The 18,794-nt window shown below is 42.7% G+C and overlaps 1 protein-coding gene across 1 annotated transcript in view; it reads left to right on the top strand.

Annotated features, from left to right (window-relative positions):
• Positions 1-18,794, top strand: part of CFAP61 (cilia and flagella associated protein 61) — a 98,867-nt gene that overhangs the window by 43,378 nt on the left and 36,695 nt on the right. The window contains exon 16 of the mRNA XM_086744366.1: positions 6,773-6,900. Within this exon, the coding sequence (XP_086600492.1) occupies positions 6,773-6,900 (128 nt within the window). The remainder of the gene's footprint in view (positions 1-6,772; positions 6,901-18,794) is intronic.

Here is an 18,794-nt window from a genome sequence, read left to right as displayed (position 1 = left end):
CTGAATAAGCAAAGCTCTGCTTCTAACAGAACAGCTGAGAGAAGCTGAGGGAGCAAGGCATTTTCTGCCTTATGTATCCAAAGAGCACTGTCAAGAAGTGGGGCAGGTACAGACACAAGTCCTGTAAAGCCATAAAGCCTTTGCCTTGGGCTGCTGCCCACCTGAAGTGCACGCGTGTAAGGGCGCATCTCCGCGCAGCTCGTGGAGCTGCTGTCACTGGGAAGCACCCGTTCCCTGTCACGGTCTGCGCGCGGTACCACAGAAACGGCCGTGCTGCTGTAGGTGCCTTCTCTCCAGCTGTACTCCGTAATAAAAGTCGAAAGCGCGCTGAATTACTAAGAGCGGTTAAGAGAAGCTGTCTGCATTATAGCACAGCGTATTGTGGCTTGGTGGGAAGTCTGTAGTAAAAGGAGGTTTCACTTTGGCTCGGTTTCACTTCGGTAAGAAGCCAGTTGAGGCACTGCAATGTACTGATAGTGACTAAAATGCAAAAGGTTTTGGATGGAAGGTTTGTGGGTTTTTTTGTTTGTTTTGTTGTTGGTTTTTTTTTTAATCGTTAAGCCTCTACTAAGATAACAGAGAATAAATATAGCAAAGAGAGCCTCGGTAGGATGGGCAGGAGAATTCCCTGCTTTTTAAATATCAAGATTGATGTATCACAGTTAAACCAGAAGCATTTGTACATGTTATAATTTGTATATGAGCACGTTAGTGTTACAAACAAAGGGCTGCTGTGTGTAGTTTTCATTTAACCAGGAAAGTAATATTAATTTTTAAAGAAGTAACTGTTGCTTAAGACACTATTGTGTTTGAGTAATGAATTTTTAATGCTTTTGTAGTATGTGCGTGGATTAAAATCCATTATTTATTGTATGTCTCCTTGGTTGGTAAAGGTGATGATTTTATGGCACCAGCAGTCATGCAAACACAGTCATTCTGCACTGATGGCTGGTAATAAATTTCCTTACTGTAAATGTCAGTGGGTTTTGTGTGTTGCTGCCATTACATCTTGTTTGGAAGGCTGAATATTACACAATAATGGGAGGCACCAGATGGCATCATTAACAGGAATGCTCTGAATGTTTACCACTTATGTGCATGTGTGAAATTAAAAGTAAGATGACCTATCTCTATTTTGAAAGCACGGTGTCAGTACTATACAGGTGTTAATGACATTTGCAGCAAACAAAAATAGTCATTTCTCCTTAAAAACAAGTCAGACCTGTTTTAAAGCTTTGTCAAAGCATTTTGTAGGTTGGCTTCGGAAGTAGCGTAGTTCCAGCTTGTAAGGAGGGCATAGATATGTTTTCCACAGAAAGGTAGTGTTCACTGTTACAAAATGGAGAGCCCCAGCTGCTGTCAGTAAAATGTGACTCTAAGCTGTAAATCAGTCTCTGCTTGGATCTTTAGTTACCTTGTGTTCACTATTTTCACTATGAAATGAGATACTGTTTTTTACATTTTATTTTTAAAGCTTTTGATTTTATACGTCTCTTACATTTTTCAGTGAATTCAGTACCTTTACAAAATGGGAACCTCTGTTGCTGTGAGTCTGTGTGCAGAGTAGGCGCCCTGGGCAGAGAGGCTTCCGTCTTCTCCCCTTCCAGAGCGTACACAATCCCGGTTTGGTATGGGTATCAGGGTAGTTGTGATGTACTGTGCTGTGTCTTCTCTCAAGAGAAGTCCTCAGAAGGAAACCTTCCTGAGCCAGCCAGCACCGAGAGATTTTTCCAGTTAAATCTCCTCAGGGATGTTCGGGTTTTTTCATAGGGTCTTTTGGAGCTGGACCAGACAGATGAAGCAGGACTTGCTTAAAATCAAAGCTTAAGGAAGTCCTTTCGTTCGTTGTGGAAAAAAAATAATTTACTGTCTGGAAATGCTAGTGGTATTTTCAGTTACATACAATTTTGCTGTTTATGGGTAATTCCTAACTTTATTTTATTTTGTTTATTCTACATGAAGGTGGTATAATCAATGTGTACTCTCATGGTACAAGAACTCTGTAAAATAAACTTGAGAAGTTAAGGAGGCGTTGTTTAAATTAGTGGTGGTCTTGGGCTGGGTGCTCAGACCTGGCTTCAGTGCAGGAAAGTATTTTCCATATCTATTTACATTTGGAGCCAATTAGAATAAATGACATTTCTCCATTAATTTTTAATAGCTTTGATTCAGACTGTTAGATTCCCCACTTCTCTTGCAAGATTATCAGTAAAGAATGAGCTTTGATTTAAATTAAATTGCCAGTCTTCATCACAGTTGTATTTCTTTTTCCTTTTCTTTCTCTTTCTGGTGTTTGTGTAAAACTCTGAATACCTGGAAACAAGTTTTGAAAACATGGTTACAGACATTCCTAGTGAGACTTTTTGGAATGTAGCTGGTATTTAGAAAAAAAAATATTTAATGCAAGCTGAGAAAGCATGCATTTTCCAATAATTTTTGTTCATATCTCCTTGGTCAACATGGATTTTTCTTTTTTTCCCTTGTGATTCAAATGGAGCTTGAAATTAAAATAGCTCTGTTTGTTCACCTTCTTGTTTGCCTGCCGCTGTCGCTGACCCCAGCACTAATCTAGGAACAGGCTTGTTAGTAATTCTTACTCCTGATGGTTTTTACAGTAACAGAGTTCAAATGATGTAGATCCTGTACAGCAGTAACTGTCACCCAGGTTTCTCAGTACCAAATGCTAAATTGAAACAAAGGTATCGCAGCCAGGCGTAGAATCCCCTGCGACAGGGCTGGGAAGGTCCCTCCAGGTGATTCTCTGTTGCTTCCTGTGGTAATGAGGGGTCTGTGAAGATGCTGTACATAACACAAAGTCGGTCCCATTTTTATCTTTTTATCCCCCTGAGCAGTCCTTCTGAATTCAGGGGCACTTTAACATTCTTAAAATTTAGCAAACACTTAAGTGTCTTTAGCTGGGTGAGGCCCAAGTCCTCAGTGTGCAATAAAATCAAGGCTAAATTCTGCGGCATTACGGAGTCTTTGCGTGAGGAGTTCCAGCGGTGGTCTAACAGCTATTTGACATGCTGCTGATGTTTTACTAGGAAATTCAGAACATCACGCTGCTGCTTTTCTGGCAAAGTCAAAATCCTCTGTCCAACTTGGGTTTTCAGTGTGCAGAGTTCAGTTTCCATTTCTTCTGTTTAATTGAACGTAACACTTGCTACAAAAACAGATATATTGTAGAACAGTAACAACAAATATTTCTAGAAATTCTACCAATAGCCCAGGGTCTAATGTTTAAAAACAAAACTTAAAGGAGGTACAAGATACTCTGAGTTAGTGCCGCCAATGTGTATTGTCAGTAACCGTACGATGAACACATTCCCAGGCAATATGCAAACTGGGTGGCTGCCCAGATGGGAGATGCGGGCACGCACAGTGAACGTAGGATGCTGTATCTGGTTTGAAAGTGCAAAGGAAAAACGCATGCAAACATGTTTGCTAAAACCAAAGAATTATTTCATGTCTCTTTTTCCGTGGGTTACTTAGGGCAGAAGGATGTGTGAATTTTTAAGGCTATAAATTACGTCTCCTCTGGCACACACTGTGCTGTGAGGTCGAAAGTGAAAGACTTGGTTTAGGTGCAGCGTTTGTGTTTTCAGTGGAGCTTGCTGAGAAGTGTACAAGCATTTTTAATGGAGGTAACGTTTGAAGGCCTCTAGGTGGATGGCGCTGGTTGTCCACGTGAGGAAATATCCCCGTGGTTGGATGGAGAAGGGCCACCTTTGTCGGCGGCTGGAGCTGAAGGTGCGGTTGGCCCCTGCCCTCCCAGGTGGGAGCGAGGTGGCAGGTGGTGCCATGGCAGGGGCTGGCAGGCACGAGAGGGGAGAGGGGAAAATCCTCTTTTTGATAACCAAAGAAAATACGTTTTTCTGAGCTATGTATGCCTTTTCTAACAATGGCAATTACTGCTTTTTGCCTTACGTTAGTTAATGATTGCTGTTTTATTTAATAAATTGGATACAGAATAAACAAGTTAGAGTTTGCTGTTGACCTATCAATTATGATGTCTGATTACTCCTCTGGGGAACATATGTAGTCATTTGTCCTGACATTTTGTTAAAATAAGGTGGTATTATGGGACCAATCCACCTAATTCCTTACTCCCTGGGGCCATTTAGTGTACTTAGCTGTTAGAAAGGTGATTTCTGAAGCATGACAGCTGTTGGTGTTGGGGCCATTGTGCAGTGAACAAAAACAGTTATATTCTACTCATATGCTGCCTTTGTATCATTGATACAGAAGCCATTTCAAAAATTAGATGCAGCTCTTCCCTAGGAAATTGTGTTAGTGCTTTGTGTTTCATTGTTAGAGTACATTTGAAAAAAAAAAAAAAAAAGCCTCAGAACTTGAAGAGGAGGTGTAGAAGGAGGTGTCTGAACTTGGCATTGCTGTAAGGTCTATTGGGTTTATTGTATTAGCTGCTGACATTCCTGTCTAGTTAGTTTGGTTGATTAGGTACATTACACGTAGATTCTCTTCATGTTCTTTTTACCATTTTATTAATTTTGCTTTAGCCAAAATGTGGCTTTTAACATCACTAATAATTTTTCCTCCGGGAGGCATTGCTTTTGTAGAAAGTTGCAGCTCTCTGCGTGCAGCAAAACAAAGCCTGACAGCGTTCTTCTCTGCAGAGTTCACAAACCCAAGGAACTTACCAAGACTGGGACCTTAGGCACAGCATCCTCAGTTCCTGTTTGTGGTACCATGAGATCTCTGCAAGTGTCAGCACCTGCAGAACAAACGTTGTTGTGGGAGTGTACCCATTTAGTATGTTACAAAAAAACACAGTCCAAGCTTTATTTTAAGCATTTTAAAGGCATGCCTTTAATAATTGGCATCCGTTCTTCTAATTTCTTAAAATCTCTTCCAGTGATGTACATTTTCTAAAGGTTTTTCAGTTTCTGAAATGTGGAGATGTTATAGATGCATTTTCATTTACGATCAAACCCTTTTTTACTGGCAAATCCTCCTGTAAGAAGTCTAACCATGTTAAAAAGCACTGTCTTTGGCTTACACTGTTAGGCTTGTTCGTGAGACTGGTAGATGACTTGTACAACAGCAATTTGGGCAGCACTGCAGTCATTCTCTGGCTCAGCCCTGGCTGTTGGAGTCGTTCCTCGGTGCAGGGCTGCCCACGAGACTGCAGGCTTGTGCGAGTTTTCACACATTTGACTTTGTGAAGCAGCCGCCATGGGCTAGTACAGTTTCTAAGACATCATCTGGAATTTTCTTAGTGGAGTCTCAGTCCCTGAGATGAAGCTGGCTCACCACTGGATGTCATCGTTGCACTGTGGTGAACTGCAACCAGAAGAACATTTGTCTGGCAGTAAAAAATCATGTTGCCTGACCAAAGACCCCGCTTGACTTTGCCCCGTTGTAAATTACTTGCTGTACAGTGATGACAGGTTGCAAGTAATTGGTCCATAATCCTTCCTTAAGCTATAGGACAGCACTCCAGCGTGTCCCACAGACAATTCTCCACCTTCAGTAGCAAGGCTGTGCTGAAATCTCAGCGGTGGGTCCCCACGTTTGCAAAGGCATGGTGTAAAAGATCTCTTGGGGACCTCAGTGTGCCATGTAGTTCTTGAGAAGGCCAACATCATTACTATAGCTTTAAAATAAAATACTTATTCCTCATATATTGAGTTACTCTGTCAACTAATATATAGAGAATATATTTCTACTGTAATTTCATAGGAGGAATTTAGAGGACTTAATTTTATTAACCCTCTGTCTCCTATTCGTAATAGAGGAGAACCTGTTGGAAGTCTTAGGCTGCTTCCTGCCTAAGTGCCACAGCAGAAATACACAGGAGCAGTGTCTGACAAATGATAAAAGCAGCTCCATTTACTGTTTGTCTCTTCAGTGCATTTATGAGTCGGCAATTATACATTCTGTGAAACGTGAATTTTTACAAACCAAAGCAATAAGAAAAAGATTTCCCCATCTTTCATCAGAAATTTGAAAACTAAATATAGTTCAAGGCAGAAAAAGAGTTGTCAAATGCAGTATTACCTCGTGACCCCTCCTTGCATATTTGTTTTGAGCATCTATATTAGCTAGTGAGACCTAGAGACACAAATTAAAAAAAAAAATACATGGAGTTTGTCTTAACCACTGTATGCCTTAAGAATGGAAACTGAGAAGCTAGTCATTAAAAACTTTCTAGTAAGATTTTTGGCCAGGGTATTAATCTCAGTGGCATTGTGATACTAGTTTGCTCATTTGACAGCCTAGCTTTCTGTGTAGCTGCTCTGTATGTAAGAAAAAAGAAGGTTAATTCTATCATTTTGGGAGAGAGTTTTCAATTAATCACACAAAGACACTCAAGATATAAATTCCTAATTAATGTACAAGTAAAACCGTTTCCATAAATAAAATGGCAAGAGTAAAAACTGCTCTAGAAGGTATAAAAATGGCCTTAACGTTATGTAAATATGTGTTCCCCAGGTGTTAGCTAAATGGTAGTAAATTATAGAAGAGGCAGTGTTTTCTCCTCTCTTACAAGGACTCCACAGCATCTTTTCCAGGAGAAGCCAGGCCATTAACCTCTGCTAATTTTCAGTGACCTACTAAATGTGCATGTATTTCAGCGTTTTAGTACCGTTTAGCTACTGTATTACCCTGTGCTGTGTATTACTCAGTAGGCCATAGTAAGGTTTGTATGAATGCAAGGTAATGCATTACTGAGGGTTTAATGATTCTTAGCAGACTTCTGCTGGGTTTTTAAAATACATTTCTATGTCATTTTACATATTTTTTACAGTTGAGTTATTCTTTGAACCACATAAATCGAAAGCTGGTACTGGAATCTAAAGTGTCTGTCAACACCAGAATTGTGGTGGTTGGTGCATCTGATGTTGGAATCTCTTTTCTGGAAACACTCGTTTTTTGGTAAGTTTTAAATTTTATTTCCTTTACCAAGAAGAATATGTTAGCTTTTGTTTAAAGGAGCTGATAAAGTTGCTCGCAGATCCTCAAGGTGAAGGTACACTGACAATGAGAATTCCACGTACTTAAAACCTCTTTGGCTGCTGTTCTTGTACAAAAATCCTGTAAGTGGAGGTTAAGTCCATAGCCCTTCACGTGCGCTGCAAAGCAGTATTGATCTGTAAAGCTAGTTGTGCCCAGTGGGAATGCAAATCACTGTCTGAATCCCTCCCTTCTCTTACCTCCTTGTGATGCTGTGATTTCAGAGCTGTGCAGAAACGTATGACAGAAGCTCGTTGAGTTGTAATCTCACTGTGATTCTTCTGATTCTGGCCCTTCTGCCACTTTTGCTGTAGACCCTAGAGCGGGTGTGGGAAAGGTCTAGCAGAGGACACTGCTCTTTGGTAGCCGCAGCCTGCTTGGTGGCCCACCAAGAACGCTGGCCATCGGCATGCGTTAAAGAATTTTTCATCAGTAAAACTGCAAATTGAATTGCTGTGGTTACTTTGAGTTATCCAAACTGGAATAAATAAACTCTATATAGTGGTTGAGAAGGGAAAGAACTGTATGCAACTGTTTTTACACCTTCCGCTGTCTAAGCCAGAGTAACCTTGGGGACAAGTTCTGCTGGTTTACAGATTTTTCAAAGTTAGGATGGGGTGCTCTCTTTGCTGTCTCACTGCTGGCAGCCGCTGTGCCAGTACCCTCCCCGTAGCAGTTTTAGGGGATTGTCAGGGGGTCAGACTATGTTTGTGACAATGCGATTCCTTTTATGCAGTTGTTATTTTCCTCATAGATTAAACATATCTCCTAGAAATATATTGAAAGACTTGCAGAAATAAATATAAAATTCAAATTCTGTATGTGATTGTTACAACAAAATGTTAGTTGCAAAAACTAAGGGATGCTGGCATTCTTATGGTTGACAGAATTGAAAATGTTCCCTGTTTTTCTCAGTTAAGCCAAGAGTTGGTTTTTCTACAACAACCATTAATAACATCACAAATTAAAATACCAATATGGCAAGAGAAGAAAATGTTGAAGTGCTTTATGGATGTTGTTCCATTGTTAGAGCAGTGAAGGAGAAATAGCTGCTGCTTGCTCTTCTTTCTGAGTTCCTGACTTCCTGAAGAGCATCCTCTTGTTGGGGTAAAAGCATTTTCCTCTCATCCTCTTCTCAATACCCTGTAGACCTTCAGTTCCGCCCAAAATTGAGTTTTAAATGTACTTTAGAGCTATTAGCCACTTTCTCGTTATTCATCCTGTGCTGGTTACTGCTATGTGAGGGAAAAACAAGGTATAGTTATGCTCCAACCAAGGCGTCGGGCAGGTGCTAACTCTTTCTGTGGTGAGCAGGACACGCAGATAGTAGCGTGCCTGCGGGGCAGTCCTTTGTAGCACCCTGCTCTAAGATACCCCAACCCAGGCTTTCCAGCCAAAAGTTTTGTTTGCGCCGTGTTCTGCCAGAGAGTTCTTGCAGAACAGAGCCTTCCTGAACACAGGAGAGGGTGCCTGTCTTCTGCGCTGCACAAGTGGTGTGCTCCCGCTTAAGAGAAATTGAGTATTGCTCTGGGAGGGCAAAAAGCAAGCAGCCAGCACCTAGTGCAAAATGTCACAGAACGCATAGGAATATATGTGTATAAATTGGAGCAAGATTACTTTTTAAATTTTCACATCGGCAGCAGATAAAGTCTCCTGATCAATGTGAAGGATTTTTAATACAATTTAGTTTAATTTACTCCTAATTTTCTAACCTTTTTTGCAAAGGTTACGTGCACTAAAAATAGCTAGAGTGAATCAATTTGTAAGCCCCTAATCCTTAAAAAGAGGAAGTAGTTTTCTCCTCATTATTCTTCATGCTTAATTATTTTACATTATCAGTCACCATGGAAACACACAAATGTAATTCACTTACCTACATAACAGTTATTAGAACTAGATTTTACAAGTATTTTCAACTTGTTTGAGCCTGAAGAAATATATTTTTCATTGAAGAGAGACATAATCATGAGAATTACCACTCCTCACTCGAGAGCAGCAGCAGGCTGCCTCCCGCTCCCATTGTGCTGGGGCAGCGGCACCGCGGTTTGCAGGACGAGCTCCTGGGGAAGTTGTGTTGTCGCTCTTCGAGCCGTGCTGCGGAGCAGCCCTGGGCACCGCTTCTGAGCCACCTGAACTGAAAATGAGCGTTATAATCCGTGCTGCAGAGGGGGACTGTGTGCTGTGAACTGTGGTCTTACAAAACGCTGCCTCAGGCTTTTGCTGTGGCCCCCTACCTTGCGGTTGAAGTTTCTGGGACAGAGATTGTCACAGAGGTGAGAGTACGGGTGCACCGGCATCGGTGCCAGTTATTTCAAAGGGCGATGCAGAAATGCTGCAAATGAGTATGTGGAATGACCTGCTAGTAGGGAAGCTTCCTCCTAATGCTCAGGGTGCTCTGAGCCCTGGGGAATTGCATCCCTTGTGCTTAATCTAACGCCAGGTCAGTGAAGGTGATCTCATTTTTCGTGTTTCACCATTCAAATAAATGTCTCCTGCTGCTTTTTTTCCTTGGACTGTAGTCACATGCAGACATGTTTTCAGCTAGAGTGCTATTTTTCTTGAGGATGCATGTGAATTTTTCATTTGAGAAGCAGGCGAACGATGGAGGCGGCAGCGCGGAGCCTGGCCTCCCTTCTCCTGCACGGCCGCTGTCGGTAGGTACAGGTGTGAAAGCGGCTTCCGAGGCTGTGCGCTGGCTGCTGCTCGCCAGCCCTTCAGGAGCTGCAGTGAGCTGGGCAGCAGCGCTGAGACGCTGGGGAAGGGGGGGAGTAGTTGCACCATAAATTGCTGCAGTAATTAACTTCCCTGCAGGAGCATGGCAAGCGGGGAAGGAATTGTGATTCCCACAATTCCAGCATGAGGCTCCTCCTGGGCAGTGCAATTATCTGCTTCCCCTCGCACAAACCTGGACTTGGTCACTCTCTAGCACTAAGACAAGGCTGACATAAATGGCAGCAGCACCAGACCGTTTGTTAAAGCGATGTGAGCTCCCAGCGATGTCCAGGCCTAGAGGAGAAGTTGCAACTGAACAAACAGTCCCCTTGTGAAAAAGCGGCTCAGCCCAGCCGCACGGAGCCTCAGCCGCTATTGTTCTCTGCCCTCCAAACTTGGTGCCGACTGGCGCTCCTGCCTCCCCTTTGTTGCGGGACGTGGGGAGAAAGCCCTTTCAGCGCCGGAGTGAATAGAGTCAAAGAAACTCCAAAGAGAGGGTATGCTGAAATGCAACGTCTATTTATTTTCGGTTTCCCTTGAGTGACTTGGGCTTCTGGGGGTTGGAATTACAAGGAAAAGAGTTTTATCAGACATTCTGGAAAATTTGTGCATGCCCACACTTACACTTGCTGTACTATGAGCTGTTAATGCTGACAAATCCTCATGAACGAAGACCCTAAAAAGAAGTCTGGTTTCAGACTAAAAGAAGATTTTTAAGTTACTCTTTTTTCTGTCATCCACACTGACATCAGCTATGTGTATACCAAATTTATAAATGAAAACACTGTTTTAAATATTCAACTTGCAAGTATTCAATGCAAACTGTATCTGAAAATTATTTGCAAACGTAAAATCTTTTTTCATGAGTACAGAATATCAGTACCTATGAATATGAGAAAAGGAGCAATGAGTTCAGTCCAGAGTTCTGAATATACCGCTTCTTGGAGGTGATGTTGGGCAGGAGAAATATCAACTGCAGTTAAATAATTTATTTAAAAACTGTGAACAGCTAGAATTGGGGATACTGAGCTGCATAGTCTGCAGTTAAACCAGTGTTCCTCTAAATGTGTATCCTGATGAACGTAAACTATAGCCCAGCATTTTAATATTTTTGTATTCCCAAGTACTGAAATGCTTTAAAAAAAAAAACCCTCATTGCTAAATACTAACTTACCAGGAGAGTGAAGGTGCTTTGCTTTTTTTGTTGTTGTTGTTGTTGTTGTTTCTTCTTGTTTTCTTTGATAATTTAAGAATGATGGTCATGGCTTCTGCGTTAGGCCAGAAGAACACACAATTGAAAAAATCGGCATTTTCCCTTTATTCCGGTGGATGCTTCGCAGAACAGCATGCTGACTGGTACCCTCTGACAGCAGGTGATTGAAGTTTGGCCGCAAGAATGCAAAAAGCTTGCTCACAGCAGTATCTTGTCACTGGTTCCAGCGTAGTGAACCAATTAGCTTTTTATCCACCTCTTTGCATATAGCTGTGGAAAGCGTTATTGTCTTCTGATTATCAGGAAAACCCTTTTTAATCCATGATTTTGAAAACCTCCTTAATCCAACCTCTGGTGTAAACAATGCCTTATTCTCTGAGGACACTGGAATATACATAATGTGCTGCACAACACAGCAGTAAGTGAATGGTGGCGAAGATCACAGTGATTTGAATGAAAGTGTTGTGAAGTATGTTTTCTTTTCCATTTGGGTGCGCTGAAATATTTATTGCAAGTAGATTAAAGTATGTTTTTCTCAATGCCCTGAATTTTTCGCTTAAGGTAGAATTAGATTCTAACAGAGTAAATCTCTGAGTTCTTGTCTTCAGGATGGTTTTGCCCTCTGTGAGTTAAAGGTATGTAAGAGTAGCTTAGAAATGGCAGAGATTTTTAAAACATGGTTTCTGACAACAGCTACAACTGCTGTTATCTGGCAGCACAGTATTATACAATATCCTGCACATCTGTCCTGTTTGGCAATAGTTAGCATAATGCTTGCTGTTTAATTAGGCTTTTTATCTTTGCATTTGTCTGAGAACATCTGAAGCCTTCCATGTTGCCCGTCACTAATTAGTTGACTAATTAAATAGTTAGTGCTTACTTGCTGATCACAGAGCTAACACATAATGAATGGCGTAGTGATCTTCATTGTTTTCTACTATCTGTCTTTGCCACATGAACTGATACGCATGTGCTTCCTTCTGACTGCCTTTTTTCATACCAAGGCAAATCCGGAACAATGTTGTAGGCGACCATGTGTTCAGTGTCAGCGGGCCCACGTCCTTCAGACATTGCTGCCTTCCATCATTTCTGGTGAATGGAGCTCAAGTTGTGACAGAGATAAATAAGATAGGTCATATCTCGCCTTGTTGCGCAGTTGGGATCACAATGAACCCTGTCAGTGACTGATACCAGACATAAACCGGGGGAGAGGATACGGGTCAAGATCAGCCTTCTTAACAGCCCCTTGACATGCCTCAGCCGAAAAATGATACTCAATTAGCATTGATACGTGGTTAGTTTATAGTTATAATCTTGGTTTAGAGACAGTTTTCTGTTTTAAATAAGATTATTTCAACTTCAAGTACTTTCTCTTTAAACATTTGTTTGAGCCCAAACTATTCTTTCACACTTTAAATTTGTAAGTATTTGCGTATTTTCTTTTGTACTACTTGTATATCATAGAACCACAGGATGGTTTGGGTTGGAAAGGACCTTTAATGTCCACCCAGTCCAACCCCCCCTGCAAGGAGCAGGGACATCTCCAACCAGATCAGGTTGCTCAGAGCCCCGGCCAACCTGGCCTGGAATGTTTCCAGGGATGGGGCTTCCACCGCCTCTCTGGGCAACCTGGGACAGTGCTCCACCACCCTCAGCGTAAAAAATGTCTTCCTTATATCCAGTCTGAATCTGCTTCCTTCTATTTTAAAACCGTTACCCCTCATCCTGTCACACCAGGCCCTGCTGAAGAGTCTCTCCCCACCTTTCCTGCAGCCCCCTTTGGGCACTGGGAGGTCGCTCTCAGGTCTCCCTGAAGCCTCCTCTGCTCCAGGCTGAACAGCCCCAGCTCTCTCAGCCTGGCCTCACAGCAGAGCTGCTCCAGCCCTCTGATCGTCTTCGTGGCCTCCTCTGGACCCTCTCCAACCTGTCCACGTCCTTCTGATGTTGGGGGCTCCAGAGCTGGACGCAGCGCTGCAGGTGGGGTCTCACCAGAGCAGAGCAGAGGGGCAGAATCCCCTCCCTTGACCTGCTGGCCACGCTGCTGGGGATGCAGCCCAGGATGCCGTTGGCTTTCTGGGCTGCAGTGGCGCTTTGCTGGCTCATGTTGAGCTTCTCATCAACCAACACCCCCAAGTTCTCCTCAGGACTGCTCTCCACCATTCTCCACCCAGCCTGGATTTGTGCTTGGGATTGCCCTGACCCATGTGCAGGACCTCGCATGTTAAAACTGATCTTGGAAATAGTATTTTCTCATAAAACGCCTGTGTCAAAATTGAAATTAATCACAAGAATTTTTATAGAATTATACTTTGTGTTTATCGTACCTCTCCTGTGACTAGGTGTGACGTTAGCGCGGCTGTTTGAGCAGCTCTGCACAGGGCCTGATAACCTGACTCCCCGAAGCATCTGGTAGCTCTCTGGTCAGTGCCGTTCAAAGCAAATAAAGAAGCATCCCAAGTGCAAACACTACATTTGGGTTTTCCAGTTCTCCGCTAAAGCGATGGGGGAGACATACTTTCTCTTCTGTTCATATGTATTTTTCTTTGTTTGAAGTTTGTTTTCAGAGCTGTTGCAGAAGTGTTCAAAGCAGTCTATAAACTGCCTATGGGTTGGGTGTGAAGCACGTAAGACTGTTCAGACTACGGCAGCGGAGGAAAAAAAATCAGCTGGCTGGTTAAGTTGTGATCCTTCCCTCTAGTGATTAGTGCAGGTTTGACTCCTGTTCATGTGTGTATCTGTATGTACTCTGGCAGGCAGGGTGAGGGCTGTGCCGAGTGAAGATCTCTGTTTGGAGGTACGTGCTTGTGTTTTCTGAATGCTTGATGAGCTGAAATGTCAAGGTGCCTTTTCTGGATTGCTGTGATTGCCCTCTAGATCCCAGGAAGCAGAGGAGTCTGAGTGCAGTTGACACTGCAATCAGAGTTGGGAGTACGTAAGCGATAGGAATTGAGGTGGTGAATCTTTACTGTGTGCTGTATTATCTAGATTCCCCAAACTTTTGGTACATATTGGTTAGGGCAGATGGAGCTCCACAGTGCCGTGGCTTGATGGCTTCCAGTACCCATGTACCGCCCTGCGTTGTGGCGTGAATTGTAACGCGAGTTGCGTGGTTTGTTTCCCTGGGAGAGCGGTGGGCTGTAGCGTCTCTGATTATTCGGGCAGCATTTCAGCTTCATGCCCTGCAGCTCAGCAGGGCAAGGGCCACCTGGGAAGGAGCTGCTGGAGAAGTATCACGTTGCCCTTGGGGAAGAGACGGGCATTGCGTGGCTTTGTGGCGCTGCACCTCTCGGAGCTGTTGCGCTTAAGGGATGCAATATCAGCAAGGCAGCTGGACTCATCAGACTGCCAGAGCCGGAGGTGCTGCGAGGCCCAGATCCGCAGCTGCTACATGCAGATGTTTGAGATCAGGAATTTTGGCCCAGCAGACTTCTCCGCCAGCTGTGTCCCTGTCCTTCCTGGGCTGCCAGCGTTCTGTCAAGAGGATGTGGCACTGAGTGCTGCCTCAGAACATGCAACTTTTATGAGTATCTTCTCTTTCTGTGTGCCTGCGCTGTCAGGATGAGAATAGATGGTCCTCGGCCATGAGCTAGGATGAAAACGTTGGTACAAATCTCAAGCCCTTCAGATTCCAGGGAAGTCTATCTTTTGATGTGCATGGGCGCGTACTTTTTCATTTTGGTGAAGGCAGCATTGCCAGATCTGCACCAAGCAACACCAGAGTCAAAATTTTAATCTCCTCTGCAATAATATGGAAAATTTGGGTCTGGTAAGTAGACAGCCATAAAAAAAAAAAAACCTTAGTTTTAACATGAGTGATTTGCCAATAATACAGAAAGTGTCCTATTAACAAGCTGGAATTTGCACTGTATGTTGTTCACTGAAACATTCACACAGCAGCAGACAGAACGGCAAAATTTCAACCGCGCTGCAGTTTTACTGCCCAATTTATGGTATCTTTATTTGTGGAAAATGCCGTTGATGTGTCTCAACTGTGATTTTGAATCTGCCAGGTGATTAGACTTAAACAGCTAGAGACTGTAACTACCAAGGCCATCATCAGATACCCCTCATTTTCTGTCTAGAAAAATAATTACCCTGTTTTATACTTTGAACAGGATGAAATGCTGAAACATTTATGGAATGGAAACTGAAATTTTAGTAAAAAAATGCTCTCACTGAAGCGGTGGCTGGATGGTACCTGTTTTGGTCAAACTCAAAGCCAACTTATATTTGGGATGATGTGGCTAATCTTGTCAACTCTGAGGCTATGCATGTTCCCACATAAGGAAGGGTCAGCTTTTGAGACAGGGTGTTGAAGAAGGATGGGCTGCTACAGGGGAAGGACCCCACGTGAGCTGGAGTCAGAGAGGGGACACAAGTTTTAGCGAGAGCAAAGAAGGAAGCGGAAAATGTTTACTGAACAAAATGAGGTAAAGTGGCAATTCCAGGGGCAACAGAAGCTTTGCAAGAGTAAGAATGTCTTAAACATGAAAAAATAGCTAGCTATTTAAGTTCATGATTGATGTCTTTATCCAGTTCAAGTGGATGTAAATTGGCACCCAGCAAATATGTGCCAGGAGAGAATCATCACTGTGGGAAAGAGAACATCTTCCAGTAGGCGTGGTGGGAGCCAGAAATGTAGTTGTCTTCAAAATGGTGATTGGAAAGTTTATGGAAAGTTTGTGTTTGGGTTTTTGGTTTTTGTTGGTTTTGGTTTTTTTTTTTTGTCTTGTGATAGCGGGCAACAGACTTCAATACCAAGGAGGTGTTCCAAATCCTGCGTAGAACCAAACCATCAAGTTCAAAGTTTGGAGAGAGACCTAGTGAGGAAAGGCTGCCAGCTGGGGAGAGAGAAACACTCCCAGCATCATTGAAGGGTGTTAGTCGGAGCTCAAAGTAGATATTGCTTGGCTTTTTAGTGGATTCTTGGTAAGATGTCACAAGTGATGATGGCAATGGCTTTCACGGCCTGGGCTTATAGGCTGCTGCTCTTAATTTTATCAGCATCTGATAAAATTAACCAGCAGTAAACCTGGTGGGAAGTTTCTGAGAAAACTGTTCTTTAATAAAAAGCACCATTCCATCAAAATGTAAGTTTTTGAAGGGAGAATGCTGTTTTGATATCAGGAGGAAGTAACTGGGACATGATGAAATATTTTGTGGACGTGTCATTAAAAAAGACACTTTGGTAATTGTTGATACAAACAAGAAACCCTTTCTGCTGCCTCTGTTGCTGACTCTCGTGCTAAAAGCTTAATAACCTGGTTTTGGAGGATCAGTTGCAGAGCTGTTCTGCTCCTAGAACGGCAGCCTGTAGCATGATACAGGGAAACGGTTTGCTGTGTTTTCACATGTCTTCGTACTTGATTTTGTGTGGATTCTGCTTGTCCGATCAAATGTGGCTGCCCAGAGAGTGGGAGGAACTGGAGAGAAGGGCAGAGGCTTGTGCAGTTCTGCCGGAGAAAGCCGTGGCTGTGTCCGAGCAAACAAAAGCAAGGCAGTATAGCGGCAGTGTGAAAACACATGGCTCGTGAGGAGTGCGCAAAGCAAGCCTGCGGTGCTGAGGAACATATCTGTCCTGCAGTGAAAATACAAATGAGGGGGGGTGCTGTGGTGTTATTAATATTAGCAACCTTTGTTCAGCTGAGTATTTCTATTTGTAGTTTTGTGTAGAGGTGGCAAATTTGTTAGAAAAATCTTTTCCTTTTGGAGAAGTCTGTTCTCCCAGTCACATCCCAGTTACTTTGTTCTTTTTGTTGTTGCTGTTGTGGCAGGACAGAGATCTCTCTGCTTTCAAAGTGTCGTTAATGTAAGAATTTATCACCTGTAAGCTTTCAGCGTCTAGTGCTGAGCACAGACCGTTTGTTACCATTTCCAGAAGCATCTAGAGCTGCTGTTTTTATCCTGCAGCAAAGCTGAGGATGCAGTATAACTAGGAATTTACTTTTGGATAGGTTATCATTCCAGATATTAAAGCTGTTATTTAAAGGTTGTATGTACAGGAGAAGAGTGCACATGGTTACCAATTTTGGTAGCCAGATAAAGCATTATCTTCTGTCACCCTTTTTTGTTTTAGTTTTTATAAATAACCTGAAAAATTTAATTAAAAAAAAAGGTGTGATGCTTTGTTTCAAATAAATTGAAGCGCCTATGTTCATGTAGGTTATTTTTTTTGTAACAAAAGTGGTTTGACTTATTATTTGTGATAATGAGGGGTTTAATGAAAGCAATTCATTAAAACATTTGGTCAAGGCAGTTTCCACCATCTAAGCCTCCATCATTACAGCGTGCACACAAGAAAAAAAAAAAAGTAGCGAGGCATCAGGCAAAAATGCAGAAAATCTATCAAGGAATATTCTAACAGGTTCACAGATTCCAGGATATATATAAGTAATGTACTGAAACTTTTTTGTTTATTCCTTTGATTACGCTCCCAGTAAAGTGGCAATCCTGTTTTATTTTGAGGACAAGGATGTTTAGACTTACTTTGTAACTCTCCTCTAGAACAGCGCAATGAAACCCAATGCCTTTTACTTATTTCCCTAGATACTCTAATCCCTCCCTGCTTTACTAGTATCTTTGAGCTGTTCTTCCCGTTGTATCCACAGCAACACGAATCCCTGCTGGAATTATTTGCTTCTAAAATGCAGGTGCGCTTGTTTAATGTTGCGTTGGTTCAGAGCCCTAACTTGAAGACTTTTTCACCGAAGGAGAACCTCTGCTTTTACCCTACTTCATACTGGGTGTTGTTACATATGTTAGGAGCATGTAAGACGTTGACTTTCCAGCAGGCACTACCTGTTTTCTCAGAGCCTTTGTTGGTTTCAGTTATTAAGAGCTTTTAGGTGGCAGTAAGGAATCAAAAGCCGTAATAAATAAACCATGCTTGGGTTAGAAAAATTAGCTAGAAATAATAATGCTGCACAGAGGAAAGGGGAGAATGATACAGGGAGTGGTAATGTGCATAACGGTCACTGGTCAAAATACTGAGAGCTGTTCTCTCCGTGTAACTGTGCCAGTGCCTGACAGTGACCGCGGCTCAGCACCAACAGCTTGCCTGTAGCACTCAGGCTTGTGTTCAAGTGCCAGTTCGGAGAGTTAAAATCCGAAGGTTAGGCGTACCAGCTACAGTTCTGGAATCAAGCTGTTGTAGTACAAGATACGAGGGTTTTTATTTATTTAATGATTCTGATAATTTTCACAAATACTAGCCTGTGCTTAAACATTTAACAAACTTTGATTCTTCACTGAAGAAGATTTTTTCCTCTCTGTTTGAAAATGTGACCGTTATTGTAATGAAATTGTGCACGAAGCTCTGCCGCTCCTTGAATCCGGGAGGGCAACGTGCCCGCACTCCGAGAACGGGGCAGTGCCAGGTACCCATCTCCGGGGCTCTTCCGTTCTGCCTCCAGCATCAGCGCGCCTTTTTCATAGCTGCAGTCCAGTTTTCTTTATACTTTGATTTTTCTCAATGTAAATTGAGAATCAGAGGTATTACTCATTTCATTGCAGTATTCTAAGGAGATGCTAATCAACGTTTTGGTGCCCACAAGATTAATGAATGGGCAACATGAGTTAGCGTCTGGGGCGTAAGGGAATGCCGTGGAGCGCTGAGGTACAGGTAAATCGTCAGCAAATCGTACTGAGAGAAAGGTCTGAATAGAAGCCTCACGGTCAGTGAGGAAGAACTGAACAAATACCATATGACTGGGAATACTGGATGGCTGCTATGGACTAAATAGAGGTGGAGCATCTGCAGAAGAAAACAGCACGTGACCAGATCAATAAAGCGCATCATAGCGCAGTCATGCAGAAGTGGCACGTTAACCTTGCCTAGGCCTTTCATTCTGCCCTTTTCCCCATGCTTGCTTGCAACATTTTCATCCTAGAT

This window comes from Chlamydotis macqueenii, chromosome 3 (assembly GCF_036417535.1).
Source record: "Chlamydotis macqueenii isolate bChlMac1 chromosome 3, bChlMac1.mat, whole genome shotgun sequence".
Classification (NCBI taxonomy): Eukaryota; Metazoa; Chordata; class Aves; order Otidiformes; family Otididae; genus Chlamydotis; species Chlamydotis macqueenii.
The sequence above is the reverse complement of the archived record's forward strand: the minus strand, read 5'-3'. Positions and strand labels throughout refer to the sequence as shown.